Raw genomic sequence first — 16,081 nt, forward strand, 5'->3', positions numbered from 1 at the left:
ATGAATCTGGGGACTTTCGCTTGCAAAGCTAGAGGAAAGCACGCTGTCTCCCTCTACTGCTCACAAACAGGGAGCCTATGCCCAGTAGCCATCCTACAAGGTAACGTGCTAGAACTCCTATGGAAACACGACTGTTGTCTGAGCATCACCTTGGAGGGCTCTATTCCAAAGGCCCATTGGCCAAACTGAGTGATTCCTCCTTGAGAATAGAGTTTTCAATCAATGGCACATTCTTCTATAAAAATATATATCCTCATGGGCAGGAAAAACCCTGTCTTTTGAGAGTAGGTTTTATTTTTTAAAAGCTAAAAGGGGGCTTCCCCGGCAGTTCAGTGGCTAAGGCCCCACGCTTCCGCTGCAGGAGGCACAGGTTCGATCCTTGGTCAGAAAACGAAGGTCCTGCATGCTGCATGGCACGGCCGAAAAATAGAAACAGAATTTTGGAGACTTCCCTGGCAGTCTGGTGCCTAAGACTCTGCACTTTCACTGCAGGGGGCTTGGTTCAATCCCTGGTTGGGGAATGAAGGTCCTACAAGCCACGTGGCACAGCCAAAAAAAATTGATTAATAAAATAAAACCAAAAAATAAAAAAATAAAAAAATAAAATAAAATAAAACCTATGAGTTACTCAGAACCAAGTAAACAGGTATATTATCAGTATGAGAAACGTATTATTTTTTTAAAAAAGGAAAACTTTTAACTTTTCAGTGGTTTCCTTGTTGCTGAAACACTAGTCCAGAAGACAGAATCCCCTTTTGGACAAATATAAACCCACTTTCATTATGAAAATAAAAATTTTCACTTCTTAATTTTACCTTAGTAAACTGCGGTTTTTCTATGACATTTTTGAATACGTAGGTTCTACTGAAATCTCAAAATAGCCAATCCTTAAAAAAAAAAAAAGTCACCACCTGAACGTTCTTTCTGGTTAAAACCCCGTTTCTTTTGTCAAATCCCAAACCAACCACGAATACCACCATATTAACACCTGCAAACACCATCACAGAGTTATATGCCGTCAAGAGGATGTTTAGAAACGGAACATGTATTTTGCTTAGTCTTGTACTTGGCCAGCAGGACGAAAGGCCAGCTGGCTCCCTGTCTCATCAGCCTCCCTCACAGCTCGGGTGCATTTGGAGTTCCTATTTTATCGAATTTCACTGTTGCCAGTTCCTTTTAACCCTCGAATCCCCTTTACCATTCACTCCAATAAAGGAGCCAACAGGATGAAGCTTGGCAAGAATTGTTGCATCAATTCCTGCCCTCCTAGAAGTTCTGTCCTCATATTAATAATTTAAAGACATCAGTCTATTTTTAAAAATTCAGTCCTAATTTTAAAAATACCTCCAGGGAAGGGGATTTCCTCAGTGATTTAAAAAATTTTCATAACAAATAATCATACAGTTATTTTTAATATCATGGTAAGAGAGATATGTTACAGAGCATATCAAGATTTCTTTTGAGGAAGCATGACTCCCTTTAAAATTGACTTGAGATAGAACTTGAGAAAGTCAGACTCTTGACTAGTCTGACAAGCTTTTCTACAAGTTTACTCATAATATTTTTCAGAGGAACAAATAAGTAAGTGGAGTTTTGTTTTGTTTTGTTTTTGCGGGGCGGGGTTGGATTTCCTAATCCAAACTGAAAAGTGGTGAAATGCGGTTTAAAGTATCCTTCTTCAGAGATGCTGTAAGAACAGCCATCCTGCTTGTTTTCATGCAACAACTGTGGAGTCGAAGGAAGACGCACATTCCACTTTTTAAAATAGCTTTATTGAGATATAGTTGATATACAAGAAAATCGAACGAATACATACAACTTTATGAGTTTGGAGATATGCATGCATATGCAAATATGAATTTGCAACAGCCTAGTGGAAATTGTTTTCCTCCAAAGGTAAACAAAGCAATGAAAAAACTTTTAAGAAGCTTTGCCATCTTTGAATCAATCACTTAAGTGCAAAAAAATAAAGTGAAAGCTATGAGCCCAAATTAAAAGTCAATGACTAGGAGTCTCTCCTTTTCATTTCTTCTGATGTAAACAAAAGGGCCCGTTGTATGGAAGTAAACAAGAGGTATGATACAAACTTAATTGCATATTGTGCCTGGCATACAACATGGGAAGCAGAAAATTTATTTACCAGACTAATATGACACTGAGTCATTAAAACCACAAGTTCCTTTATTTATCAGTGATGTCGGGAGTCAAAGTTTTCCAGTTAAAATCTACTTTCTCTTGAAAAGGAGAAACACCCTGAAGGGAAACACAAGGAGCTAAAGAGCGACACGGTGATCTCTAACAGCAAGAATAAAGCCCTGCAGCAGTGACCACCACAGTGCTGTAGAGCAACTATCCTCCTGCTAAAAAAAAAAACAGGAACAAAGCCCACAGCAGTGATTGTGGGAAAGGCAGTCACAGGGAAATGGGGGTAGCTCAAAAGACCCAGTTCCTAAGGCTAAACAGACAAGATCTATCTGTAGGACCATCAACAGAGGTGAAAGTGGAGAAAGCTGAGGAAGGCAGGAGTGGAACGAATGCATGCACGTGGAAATACACATGCAGGGGCACTAGGTAGCGGGTCCCAGATCAAAACTCGACCGCATTGTTAAAAAAAAAAAAAAGGCTTAAGAGCAAAACTTGAAGCCAGAAGCCTAGTCATGTCACCTCTAGACGCTCCCTTCTTTGTCCGTCACCTTTGCTTTTCCTCTAAGCCTACTGAGCAGAAGAAGGTCAGGAACTACAAAGTACTCTTCCCTCTCCTGGCTTAAATTTTCCAGCAGATCAGAAGAGGGTGCGTGTGGGCTCAGCTGAGGTTACACCGCGAAGAGCTTGTTGAAGCAGGAGTGACAGTAGGTCTTGTCATTCTGCTCCTTGAAGACCCCCTTGGACAGCTGCGTCAGGCAGAAAGTGCACACGAAGTGCTCGGGGTGGAATTTGTAGCCCATGGCGCTGACGCAGCGGCCCGTGATGGGCTGTCCGCACCCGTGGCAGAGGGTTCCTCGGCGCTGATGGTAGTGGAGCTCACAGAAGGGACGCCCGTCCAGTTCAAAGAAGGAGCCGGTAGAAAAACCGGTAAAGCAGTCCTGGGAGGTGAGAGGGAGAGAAAGACAAGCGGTGCAGATGTCAGGAAGTAAAGTATCAGCAAAATTTCAGCCTGGAAATCCCTGCCAGTTTCCTGCCAGTGGACACACAGAGGTTAGAATATCGCCCCTCTGCAAACCAGACAAGCAAATGCCCACATGGATGTTGTGTTTGGGGTTTCTTTTTTTTTTCAGAAACTTTTAATTTTGTATTGGAGTATAGCCGATGAACAAGATGGTGATAGTGTCAGGTAGACGACAAAGGAACTCAGCCATACATAAACATGTATCCATTCTCTCCTAAACTCCCCTCCCATCCAGGCTGCCACATAACACTGAGCAGAGTTCCCCTTGCTAGAGGGTAGGTCCTTGTTGGTTATCCGTTATCAGTATAGCAGGATGAACATATCCATCCCAGACTCCCTAACTTTCCCGCCTCCTCGGCAAGCATGAATCCACTCTCGACGTCTGAGAGTTTGTTTCTGCTTTGTAAATAAGCTCATTTCTTCTCCTGTTGTTGTTCAGCTGCTAAGTTGTGTCTGACTCTTTGTGACCCATGGACACAGCTGATTTCTGTTTTAGATTCCGCATAGAAGGATGTCACACTGTATTTCTCCTTCTCTGTCTGACTTCACTCAGTAAGACAATCTCTAGGTTCACCCATGTGGCTGCAAATGGCATTATTTCATTCCTTCTAATGGCCGAGAAAAACTTGTGTTTCTTTTAAGAAGCCCCTGTTAAATTCTCGCCCCGAGTTGTGGACCCTCTTACCAGCTGCTCCCCAGAAAGGAGAACCCTGCCTTTCCCGAAACCCAAAAGATAAGCGGGGATACCCACCCCGCACACGAAGCACTCTGGGTGCCAGACAGTGTCCATGGCTGAAAGGTAGTTTGCCACCACTGGCCGGTTGCAGCCCCCACACCTGGGTGCGAACATGCCCAGGAAGTCCTTCCGGCAATACGGCTTCTTGTCCTTCTCGTGAAAGCCTGGAGAGAGGGAAAGCAAGGGTTTGCTCTTGAGGTTTGAGACCTTAAACCAAGTTAGAGATGGAGAAGAAGGCAATGACGTACACTCTCCCACATTCAAAATGCGCGGATAGACACCTACGTCAAGGGGCTGTCATAAGAAAGGCACGAGGCAGCGCAGCCAGAGTGTTTCTGAGTCGGGCCTGGTTCACACTTGTTCTGTCACAAGTGGTGTCTGAGTCTTTGCAATTCCATGAGCCGTAGCCCACGAGTCCTCTGTCCATGGCATTTTCCAGGCAAGAATACTGGAATGGGCTGCCATTTCTCTCCAGGGGATCTTCCTGACACCCAGGGATCAAACCCACGTCTCTTCTTTACCACTCAGCCACCAGGGCAGCCCGTCTGATTTGCGCAAGCATTTAATAAGCGTTAAGGTCTATTCCTCCTAGAGATTCCGCCGGCCTTGATATGGCGAGCCCCGCCTCGTGTTTCAGAAATCAACTCAAATATCCTCTAATCAGAGAGGATCTCTGCAGCCTGTGTCTATCTCTTCATCTTTTTTTCACTGCCTTTTCTCTCTGACTGGAATGTTTGCTCTGAAAGAAACTAAGTATTTCGGTCTGGTCACTTTATAATTCCCAGTATCTAAAACAGTATCTGGGGGAGGGAGGAGAAGAAAAGTGTCTAATATTTTAAAAGAAAGCAATATTAAATAATAATTTCCAAACTGATGCAAAAATCCAAATGTAATCATTCAAACCATACAAACACGTGAATCCGAAATGGATGCGGGCTTCCTTGGGGGCTCAGCGGTAAAGACTCCACCTGCCAATGCAGGAGACACGTTAGACCCCTGATCCGAAAAGATCCCACGTGTCACGGAGCAACTAAGGCCGTGCGCCGCAACGACTGAGTCTGCGCTCTAGAGCCGGGGCTGCAGCTGCTGAAGCCCCGGGCCCTCGAGCGGAGAGGCCGCGGCGGGGAGGGGGCCGCGCCCCCCCAGTCAGAGAGGAGCCCCGCCCGCCACCGTGAGGAAGACCCAGCACAGCCCTCGATGAACAAATGCTGTGTTTTTTTAATGGATGGGCTCCTCTTTAACTGGGGAATAGAAAACTGTGCTAAAATTGGCTCAAATTTCAAAAGGAAGTTAAAGATTAATAAACTTAGCTACATTAAAAATATATAGGAATGACTTACGTATGGCCAAAAAAGATCATTAGCAAAGACAAAGACAAAAGAAACCGAGGAAAATATTTGCTACCTATATATCAGGAAAATATAGCTAAATCAAGGAGTTCCAAACTGGATATACGATTTCAATTATTGTTTTATGAAATGTAAAAAAAAAAGAAAAGAAAAGAAAAGAAAAATCAATCTGAAAAATTTTAATCAAGTTTTAGCAAATTAACCATACATCAAATTGATAATATGACTAAAGAAGGCAACAATTCATTCAGTGGCTCTAAAACACAGTATTTTGACTGTATAATTTATTTTATTTATACGTAGGCTGTATTCTAAAAAGAGCTACAAAAATCTTTTAAACTTTTTTCAATAAGGTTATAAAAGCATTTATTCATGGTAAAACCATTTATTCATAGTAAAACGTTTCTTCAGTTTTCCTGTATGAGATGTATTTCAAGATAACTAAATGGTTAATGATGAAACGGTACTGTTTATATAATCCCATCTAATAAACGCTGAAAGAGTGATGGAAAAGTCACCATTTCACAACTGAGATCACTGGTGCTAGGCAATGATCATCAACAGGGAACTTGAAAATGGAGGGGTGAGGCTGACACTGCTTGCAACCAGTGGTCAATCTTAGCATCAGGAAAAGCAGGTCAGCCTTCCCTGGTGGCTCAGACGGTAAAGGATCTGCCTGCGATAAGGGAGACCTGGGTTCGATCCCTGGGTCAGGAAGATCCCCGGGAAAAGAGAATGACAACCCACTCCAGTATTCTTGCCTGGAGAATTCCATGGTAGAGGAGCTTAGCAGGCTACAATCCACGGGGCAGTAAAGAGTCAGACACGACTGAGCAAGTAACACTTTCATTTTTCAAAAGTAGGTCAACCAGTCATTACATACCTCTAGATATGACTCAACAAGAAGGACATAGCAGCCAGGATCTATGACCTATTCTCCCCTAGATGCTAAACCTAAACTGAATCAAGTCTCTAGGTCTAAACTAACAATTTACAGAAAATACTGGAGAAGGCGGGGTAAGATGAAGATAGAGCAAATAAGGTAAACGTCATCATGAGGCAGCAGCCAGTCAAATCAAGAATACGGGGCATTTTATAGAACATAGGTTCCAGTTTCTTAATGAATCAACACTACAAAAAAGTGAGGAAGAGAGGATTGTTACAGGATTCAAAAAATTTGAGGGATAAAGCAGTCAAAGGCAGTACACAGAGGATCTTGCTTGGATCCCGATTCAAACAAAGCAACTGAATAACACCATTTAGAAACTTGAGAAATTGGGATGTGGGTTTTAAATGAAAATAAGGAACTGTTAATTTTGTGAAGTATGAAGGGTGTTCATCAGTTGGAGATGACGTGGGCTGAAGTATTTAATGGTGAGATGATATGATTTTTAGGATTTGCTTTTAAATTATTCCCTCGAAAGAAAAGGCTAGGTGGTTTAGTAGTGGTTAGAGGAAATTCGTTTGGCAAAATGTTGGTATTTATTGAAATTTCCATAATAAAAAGCTTAAAAATAAATGTGTTGAGGTGTAAGTGCTTTCGTTTTAATACTTGAAATGCTCACTGTTAGGTGCAGATTAGAAAACCCCTGGCTCTTAAAGATCCCGTGTCCAGATGATGCGAGATAAGAAACCCATGGTGACTGCTTTTAAAAGTCTTTGAAATAAGTCTGCTTCACAAATAGACAACTAGCCCAAGAAGAAATACTTTTACGGGTACTGTATTCAACATTATGACTAAGAATGAAACATAAAGGAAAGTATTGAAATTCCAAGTTTTGCTAATTAGTAGTTTAATTTCTAATTAGCTAAATAGTAAAACCAGTGTTAAATAAATATATATGCAATGCCCCAAAACGTATGGAGGTATTCACATATTTTTATATTCCTAGTGACAAAGATAAATGTTACTATTCCATTATTCTTTTAGAAAGTCATTTGATAATGTGTATCAATATTTTTAAAATATATAAATATCTCAAATCTAGAAGTTAGTCTACATAAATAATTCAATAGAAGAAAATTCTATGTTTAAAGAGAGTCATTACAGCTCTACTAAGAAAACACAAGCAATCTAAATATATTGTTACAAACACATTTAGTTGTTTTCAGTATTTGGAACTATAAATAATGCTTTAGGAAACATCTTCAGGCATGTAATCTTTTAAAATTTGTCTACATGAAGCCCTGATGGAATAACTGATATTCTTAAAATTATTATAAAACTATTAAACAACATGGGGAAACGCTTAAGTAGAAAAAAAGGAATTTCAAGTATACTGTAACTTTTATATATACACAAATATTAATAAATGTAGAAAAATGTCGGTAGGACAAATTTTTTGTTGCACTAGGTTAAGAAGTTAATAGATTACAAATAAAATTTTATGCAAGGTCTTATTGTCTTCACATTAAAAAAAAGAAAAATATAATAAACTGATTCATCCTCAAGCACTTATTCGTGTGATATATTCCCTCTGCTTCAAAAATCATTTCCTAAGACACCCAGATAGTTTGGTTCTTCACTTAACTCAGGGGTCTTCTTAAGGGAACAACAGCTAGACCACTTTATTCCAAGCAGAACCCTGTTGCTCTCCCTCATCCCCTCTCCTAAGGCACAGAGTAAGTTAGGTAATCAGTTAGTTGGCCGTTTGATTGCCGTCTGTCTTTCTCACTAGAACATACGCAGCATGAATGCGGGGACTTTGTTTTTTGTCACTGCCCCCCTAGTTCCTAGAATAGTACCTGATACGTAGATAGAAGCTGCTCAAAAAACATGCATCGAATTAGCAGGCCTGTGAACAATACTACAACGGCAAGGTTGAGACCATGGCTTCAGAAGAGGGTCGCCCCGTGTCAAGAGTAACTAGAACACGCATAAACAGGTGAACTTTTCCTAGAAGAAACTCTCCTTAGCATTTCCAAGGAGATTCCACCTAAAACAAAGAGGACCAGTAGCAACCTCATTTTTGCAACACCTACTGTTTTACTGGTTCCAACTGAGGGTTCTCCCTGCAGGACTAAATTGGAATTAGATTCTTCATAGCAACCCTCCCATTTTACAAGGGAGAAAAGGGAAGCTCAGCGAAATTACAAATAACCAGCTAGGCGGTGGAGGAACTGATTCAAATCTAGGCCTAGCTTCAAAGTCTAACTTGGATGTCACATCCTTGACCCTAAACGCGTTGTCACCTTGATCTTTCCGCGGGAACTGCGAGTATCAGCTGAGCTTAAATATCATAACCCAATAATTTGGTAAATAGAAGAGATCTCTAAATGTGCCCCACTCAAACAGCATGTAAGCAAAACACAAGAAACATTATTTCTAGAACACACTTTGACCATAGCAACCAGATCCAAAAAAGGCAATAGGAGGAGCCAGGGGTTCAAGTCCAGATCCTGCAGCTGCAGGGGTCCATAACCTCGGGTCATTTTCTGATATGCCTTGCCTTGTTCAACTATGCTTTCTTTGAAAAGCAGACGATTTAATAGATTTCTGAGGACTCTAGATCTAAAAATGTAAACCAATAATTTTTTAGGCTGTCCTGTGTCCTTCTTTTCTGCCTCTGAGACAAAGAAGAGCTCAGTTGTTCTCTTTGTCAAAGAACGTCTAGAGTCTGATCAAGGACAACAGAAAGCGGGCATGCTAAGTCACTTCAGTTGTGCCCGACTCTTCGCGACCCCTTGGACTGTATCCCGCCAGGCTCCTCTGTCCGTGGGATTTTGCAGGCAAGAATTCTGGAGTGGGTGGCCATTTCCTCTTCCAGGAGATCCTCCCGACCCAGGGATTGAACCCGAGTTTCCTGTGTCACCTACATTGCAGACCGATTCTTCACCTGCTGAGCCATCAGGGGAAGCCACGCAAACCAACACGCACAGCCCTCTTTCTCCCTTCTGCGGCACACAGACCACAGCACACGTCCGCCACCTGGAGAACTGGTCTCTACGCTGACTGCGTGGCCCCACCCCGCCCAGTGCTTCTGATTCAGTTGGTCTGGGTTGGGGCTCGAAACTCTGCCTCCTTGACAAGTTCCCAAGCTGATGCTGATGTTTCATAAAACAAATGGGGTAGAACTGAGCTTGCCTAGAAGTAGGTGTTACTTGAGAAAATTGTGAGACAGGCCGACTGCCCTAGGAATGACCCTCATCTAGGCATTTACAGGGGAGCTGGTCTCAAGCATGAGATAGTAGGGAAGTAACAGCCTCTGTTTCAGTCAGGTGAGCCCCAGGAGAGGACTCGAAGGCAATCAGCCCAACTTGCTGTGATACCCCTGCAGTGAGGAATCCAACAAATTGAGAAAGTTTCAGCACTTAACTTTCCTGGAGGCTCTCTCCGGGGCCAATTACTCTGGAGGACAGATAAGAAACACTAACAATTTGCAAAAGTACCTTCGAGCGAAGAAGGGTGTTTGTACTCTGGTGAGGCTCACAGCCACCGGGGAAATTAGGGGGCACCTGCGTGGCCGGGATAATGAACAATTAAAGAGAAAGACACAGGCACTGGGGACCCGGTCCCTGTGGGAGGATGCTAAGGGCTGGTGTGCTTAGTGAGCCTTAGAGAGGAATCCTCTGAACTGAAACAAAAATGCAGATGGATTTAATTTCCCAGGAGGCTCAGCGGTTGCGCTGTCATTACAGGAACTTCGTGTGTGACTATGGGACCTGGGGCCAGGCCGGATGTCACCTAACTAATGGGGTAACCATATGGCAGGAGGCGCATTTACAGAAAACAATGGATGAAAGCAAACAGCCAACCCAAGAGGAGCTTCTGCTTAGTAACGGGCCTTTTTGGTCACTTGTCTCAATGAATATGCTTTAAGCGTGGCTTCATATCGATTATATAAAGTCATAAATGACCAATTCAGCCTTGTCTAGTTAGAAGGGGCCCAAGCCGAAAACAATGCGAGCTAGCTACCTTCAAGGCATTTCCTGGTTATCCTATGGACAGGGTATTTTTCTTCTGTATTTAACTCACGTCTCTTCTTGAAATATGTATGCACTGGTGTCTGCTGTCAGGCGCCTTCCACATCATAATTATCCACGGGCAGTATTCACTTGCTGACTCTTTCACCCAACACACCCTCAGACTTCTATGGCGACCAGTGCAATATAAATTGACCATGACTAAATCTCAATGAAAAATGCTGTTTAACTAAAGTGAAGTCTGAACATGAAAGACCTAATGATTTGTGAAAAGCACAGAACAAGCTTCAGGGAGCAAGCAAATCACTACAACGCACTTCGCGACTGGATTTTATCAGCGCTACTCTACCCAGGTCTGTCTTCAAATAAAGTGTCCCGTGTTTGTGCCAAGAAAGTAAAGAGACCCAACGGCAGAAGAGGGATTCAGTCTCCATCAAGGGGCAGTTACAATGGTGCAGAAGAAAACACGGAACGTGCAGAAGTGAAACCTGAGTCTAAATTCCAGTTCTTTGATTTTCTAGCTGCATGACTTAAAAAAAAAAGTGACTTTACCTCCCTGATGCTCAGTGCTTCCATCTAATATTTGGTAAAATTATTCTCCCAAAGTTGTGCTGGAGATTAGACGAGTAATAGTCAGGAATATACATAGGGCTTCCCAGGGGGCACTAGTGGTAAAGAAGCTGCCTGCCAGTGCAGGAGGCATAAGAGATAGGGGTTTGACCCCTGGGTCGGGTTCCATCCCTAGAACAGGGCATAGCAACCCACTTCAGTACTCTTGCCTGGAGAATTCCATGAGCAAACGAGCCTGGAGGGCTGGAGTCCATGGCAGCACAAAGAGGTGGGCCCGACTGAAGCAACTTAGCACACATACATGTTAACCTGCCTGATAGTTAAGACCTGGCCTCCAGGAGAACTAGCATAACACAGGGCTTATCTTCATACCCTCTTGAATCATCACTATCACAATAGGTAAAGAATTATTTAAAACAGAAAGATTCATGGGGAAAAGAGAAAAGGGAAGACCATGCCACAGGTGAAATATCAAAATCGTCTAAAATTTAAAGTAGGTGTCAGAGTGGCACCTAGCTTGGCAGAAACAAAACTAAACAAACAAACAACAGCAATAGCATAAACCTGAAACCTAGATAATTAAAGAGGGAGATGCTGGTGAAACTGAAGCCATCCGGGGGCTTCCTGGTCCAGCGGTTAACACTCTGTGCTTCCATTGCAGGGGACATGGGTCTGGTCCCTACTCAGGGAACGAACATCCTACATTCCTCATGCTGAGCAACATGGCCCAAAAAACCCTCAACCATCCTGAGCTCCAAAACATCAAAGGGGCTCAGGCTCGGATTATTTTAAACTCATAAAATAGTCTTCAAGGCTGTGAGCAGGATTGGTTGAAAGTCTGAAGAACTGTCAGAAAATCAGATTCCCCATCTGAACTGTAAGATACAATGATTATTCTGTAAATAATAACTTACAGAATTTATTTCTGTAAATAACAATTATTTATAATTATATAAATAATATTAATAATAATTTCTGTAAATAATAATTACAGAAATGATTATTTCTGTAAATTTCAAGTCAGAGGGTCTCAATGTTCAGGGATACTGGACATGTATTATAAGAAAAGTCCAAAAGTTACTTTTCTACTAAAAGTATTAGCCACTCAGCCGTGTCCAACTCTTTGCAACTCTATGGACGATAGCCCATCAGGCTCCTCTGTCCACGGATTCTCTTGGGAAGAACACTGAAGTGGGTTGCCGTTCCTTTCTCCAGGGGATCTTCCTGACCCAGGGATCGAACCTGGGTCTCCTGCATTGCAGGCAGAGCCACAAGGCAGCTCAAAGCCATTACCGTCTGAGCCACCAGGGAAGCCTGACGGAATTAGAGTTCTACGTTTTTTAGTAAAAAATGGGAATTAAATAAAAGTTGGCATACTGAACGGTAAAAACCCCATCCCCTAATCCCTTTTACTAATTTTTGTAAAGCTGACAGACAGCACAACTCTTTGGTAAAATTTATTCAAGACAGAAGACCTAAAATATTAATATTCAAGGGTCCTGCAGCACCCTACCTGAGTACCGGCCCACCAGTCAGCACGTTCTGCCTCACCACAGAGCTTCCGTCAGCATTAAAGGGTCTCATCCATTCTTAAATAAAGAGTGGGCAAGAAAGGTCAGCAGCACTTGGCGAAGACCGACGCAGCGGGATAGAGGGCATCAAGATGTGACAGAGGTCAAAGTTCAAAGTGCGCGGCCAGACGTCCCTCCAAGGAGACAGCTAGGGACTGTCTGCACAAATTCTGGGCTCCTCCCTTACTCCTAGGCTAGAAAACAGGCAAAGAGAAAGGGGCTTTTCCCTGATGCTGGGAAAGACTGAAGGCAAGAGGAGAGGGGGAGATGGAGGGTGAGACGGTTGGATGGCATCACCGACTCAACGGACATGAGTTTGAGCAAATTCCAGGAGATGGCGCAGGACAGGGAGGCCTGGCGTGCTGCAGTCCACGGGGTCGCCAAGAGTGGGCCATGACCGAGCTTCTGAACAACAGCAAAGAGAAAGGGAGGCTGAGACAGGGATTTCTCTGAGAAAGCTGGGCCATGTCTGCTCCCCCACCATCACCAAGAGGCATGAGGCATGGTCCCGGGGACCCTCAAGTCAAGAGAGCGACTGCAACAGGACCACTCTGAGAGCTGGGCATGGGTGCCCGTCCCATACCGTTGATGGAAGTTGACTCCTCCCCGGAAAAGATCCACAGGTGAGAGTCTGGTTAAACGGCCTACGGCCGCTGAATAGAGAGAGGCACCTGAAATTAAGTGCAGTCATTCTAGCCAGTTTCCCTGGTGGCTCAGACGATAAAGCGTCTGCCTGCAATGCGGGAGACCCAGGTTCAATCCCTGGGTCAGGAAGATCCCCTGGAGAAGGAAATGCAACCCACTCCAGTACTCTTGCTTGGAGAATCTCATGGACAGAGGAGCCTGGCAAGCTACAGTCCACGGGGTCACAAGAGAGTCAGACAGGACTTAGCAACTAAACAACAGCAAAAAGAAAAGTCAGAGTTAAATATACATCAAGTCCAGAGAGTTCAAAGCAAATTAGACAACTTAGAACTTTTCTGCCCTCCAAGCTAAACCCTTCCACCCCTGTTTCTACTCTGGAGGGGTCAGCTATGGAGATTAGCAGTGGGTGTGAGAACAAAAGCAAGAAAGGACCAATGACCGGCCATAGCCCTCTTCCCTGGCCTTCTGCAGCTTAAAGGCCCCACCAGGGGAAAGAGTAGCTGTCACTTTAAATAAGTTGGAAGCTTTAGTTATTATACAGAATGAATTACCTAAGGATTTAGACTTGTGTTTTGTGTCTTAAATTTACTTTTCTATTTAGAGTAAGTCATTAAGAATAATCAAAAAAGACATAAGACAGCCTCAAATTTTTATTTAGAAGACAACTTTCCCTGTGAATTAATTCTAAAAGGACAAGAAAAAGAAGCTTTCCGATTTCATACATAAGTTATATTGGTTCAAAACAAACATAAAAAGAAGTCAGGAAAAAAAAATCAAGACAATGCAGAAAACAGAAGGGAGTAAAAAGCCTGCAACAGGGGCAAAACAGGTCACACAGAAAGGGTCAGGAACAAGAACAAAATCTTAATAAAAAAACTTCAGCCACGGAGGCAGGAAGACAGTGAAGCAGTGTCTTCAGAATGGTGAGGGAAACAGCTTCTGCCTGCTCCTGTCTACTTAAGGTAGACAAGATATTTTCAGATGCTTAAGGTTTCAAAGGTTTTACCAGGAGCTACTGGAGGGTGTGCTCCACCAAAATAAAAGCAATAATACACATTCAAAGATGGAAGAAAGGATTTAGTATAAGGGATTCCTGAGACAAAGTATTGCTTCTCAGCAGGCAGGCTGGAGCAGAAGGATGAAAGTCTCCTGGACAGATGTCTCCAAGAAAAAAAAAGAAAGAAAGAAAGAAACGAACAGAACTGACGTATTACCAGAAGTGGTTGACAATTTTGAGAGGGATTTCGCAGCTCTGTCAGATAAATTAGTGATAATTACAATGAGAATTAAGCTAATGAAAAGGGATCCAGATGTTAATTTCAGGAAATAACACGTGTATGAAAAGGACACCACGAGAATGATTGTCATCTTCATTATCAGTCTTCACGTGCCAGGCACTGTTGCAAACACATTGATATTGTCTCTTAAAATCCTCATAATGACCCTATACAGTAAGCATTATCATTTTTTCTTACTTAAAAAAAAAATCTTTTTGGTCGTGCCACATGGCATGTGAGAGCTTAGATTCCCAACCAGGAATCAAACCCATGCTCCTGCATTGGAAGTGCAGAGTCTTAACCCCTGGACCAGGAGGGAAGTTCTAAAGTAAGCATTATTATTAGGTCCATTTACTCATGAGGAAAGTGAGCTCTAAAGATAACTTTAACATCATATGGCTAATAAATGCCACAGCCCAGATTTGAACCAGGCAGACGAAGCCCCAAATCCACACTGTTACATGACTCAACTGTGAGCAATATATATGTGACTGCCAACATGTACACATTGAATACTGATCTGATTTATAATTATGACCTAATTATAACTGAGAGAATAGGGGAGGGGAATTATGTTGGGTGGGGGTGGGTGGAGGAGTAATAACATTTCTAAATGCTTATCTCTCTTGGTAGAAAGTTAACACGTAATGGCTAAAATTGGACAAAAAAATCCATATAGAGGAATATCCTGTTTAAAATATACAAGTAAATAATGTGCTGTGCTTAGTCGCTCAGTCGTGTCCGACTCTTTGCAACCCCACGGACTGTAGCCCGCCAGGCTCCTCTGTCCGTGGGATTCTCCAGGCAAGAATCCTGGAGTGGGCTGCCATGCCCTCCTCCAGGGGATCTTCCCGAGCCAGGGATGGAACCTGCGTCTCCTGAATCGGCAGGCAGGTTCTTTACCACTGGCGCCACCTGGAAAGCCCCACAAGTAAATAATAGAAGAAGCTAAAATATTTAGAGAGGAGAACTGGACTTGGAGGTGGAAAAAGGAAAAGCAAAGGAGTGTTCTTTTTTACTATTACTCGGCGTAGTATTTGCATTCTAAACTACGCATTTGTATGACTTTGATTTAAATTTTTCATTTAAGCAAAAGGTATCAATGTCAGATCAGGTAGGAAAGGGATGGCGTTTGGTACCGAAATGGGCACCCAGGTGGTCGAGGCAGGAACCAGGACCAGCAGAGATCAGGGAAAAGCCCTGCTGGTCCTCTTGTAACGCCCGGGCCGTACCTTCTTCACCGAATACCTCTCCACAGTGAGCGCAGAAGAAGTGCTCGGGGTGCCAGGTTTGATTCATGGCCGTCAGCACTTTCTGGAAAAGCAACGGAGAGCGATTAGGAGGCTGCAGAGCCGTAAAACAGAGCCGGGCTCTAACAAAAACTGCGCGAAGGCGCGGGCAGCGGGGCTCACTCACGTCCAGGATGGGGGCGGCGCAGTACGCGCAGCGCGGGGAGAAGAGACGGTGGTAGTCCTCAGCGCAGTAGGCCAGGCCGCTCCGCTCGAAGAAGGGGCTGGAGCCGATCTCTCCTTTGCAGTGGGCGCACACGAAGTGCTCGGGATGCCACGCCTGCCCCAGCGCATGGATCATCTGCAGCGTGAAGCAAAGCTTGGTGTGGGGACCCGGGCACTCGGGGTGTCTGCAGTGTGCACGACTCTGGGGCGTGCTCTTTCAACAGCATCCATGGAAACGACACCCCCTGCAGTTAGGCCACACTGAGGCCAAGACCTCGGGTGCTCTCACGCGGCCTGTGGTCCATGGGTATGTGTGTATGTGTGAGTCGCTCAGTCGTGTCCGACTCTTTGCGACCCCATGGACTGCAGCCCACCAGGCTCCTCTGTCCC

At 43.7% G+C, this 16,081-nt stretch overlaps 1 protein-coding gene across 1 annotated transcript in view; it reads right to left on the reverse strand.

Moving 5' to 3' along the window:
* Positions 1-1,753: 1,753 nt before the first annotated feature.
* The window catches only part of LPXN (leupaxin), a 39,339-nt gene continuing 25,011 nt past the window's right edge, over positions 1,754-16,081 (reverse strand). The window contains exons 6-9 of the mRNA XM_040259435.1: positions 15,654-15,827; positions 15,470-15,551; positions 3,918-4,066; positions 1,754-3,083 (exon numbers count right to left, since the gene is read on the reverse strand). Coding sequence (XP_040115369.1) covers positions 2,814-3,083; positions 3,918-4,066; positions 15,470-15,551; positions 15,654-15,827 — 675 coding nt within the window. The 3' untranslated portion in view covers positions 1,754-2,813. The remainder of the gene's footprint in view (positions 3,084-3,917; positions 4,067-15,469; positions 15,552-15,653; positions 15,828-16,081) is intronic.

The sequence above is a fragment of the Oryx dammah genome, unplaced genomic scaffold (genome assembly GCF_014754425.2).
Source record: "Oryx dammah isolate SB20612 unplaced genomic scaffold, SCBI_Odam_1.1 HiC_scaffold_17, whole genome shotgun sequence".
Taxonomy (NCBI): domain Eukaryota; kingdom Metazoa; phylum Chordata; class Mammalia; order Artiodactyla; family Bovidae; genus Oryx; species Oryx dammah.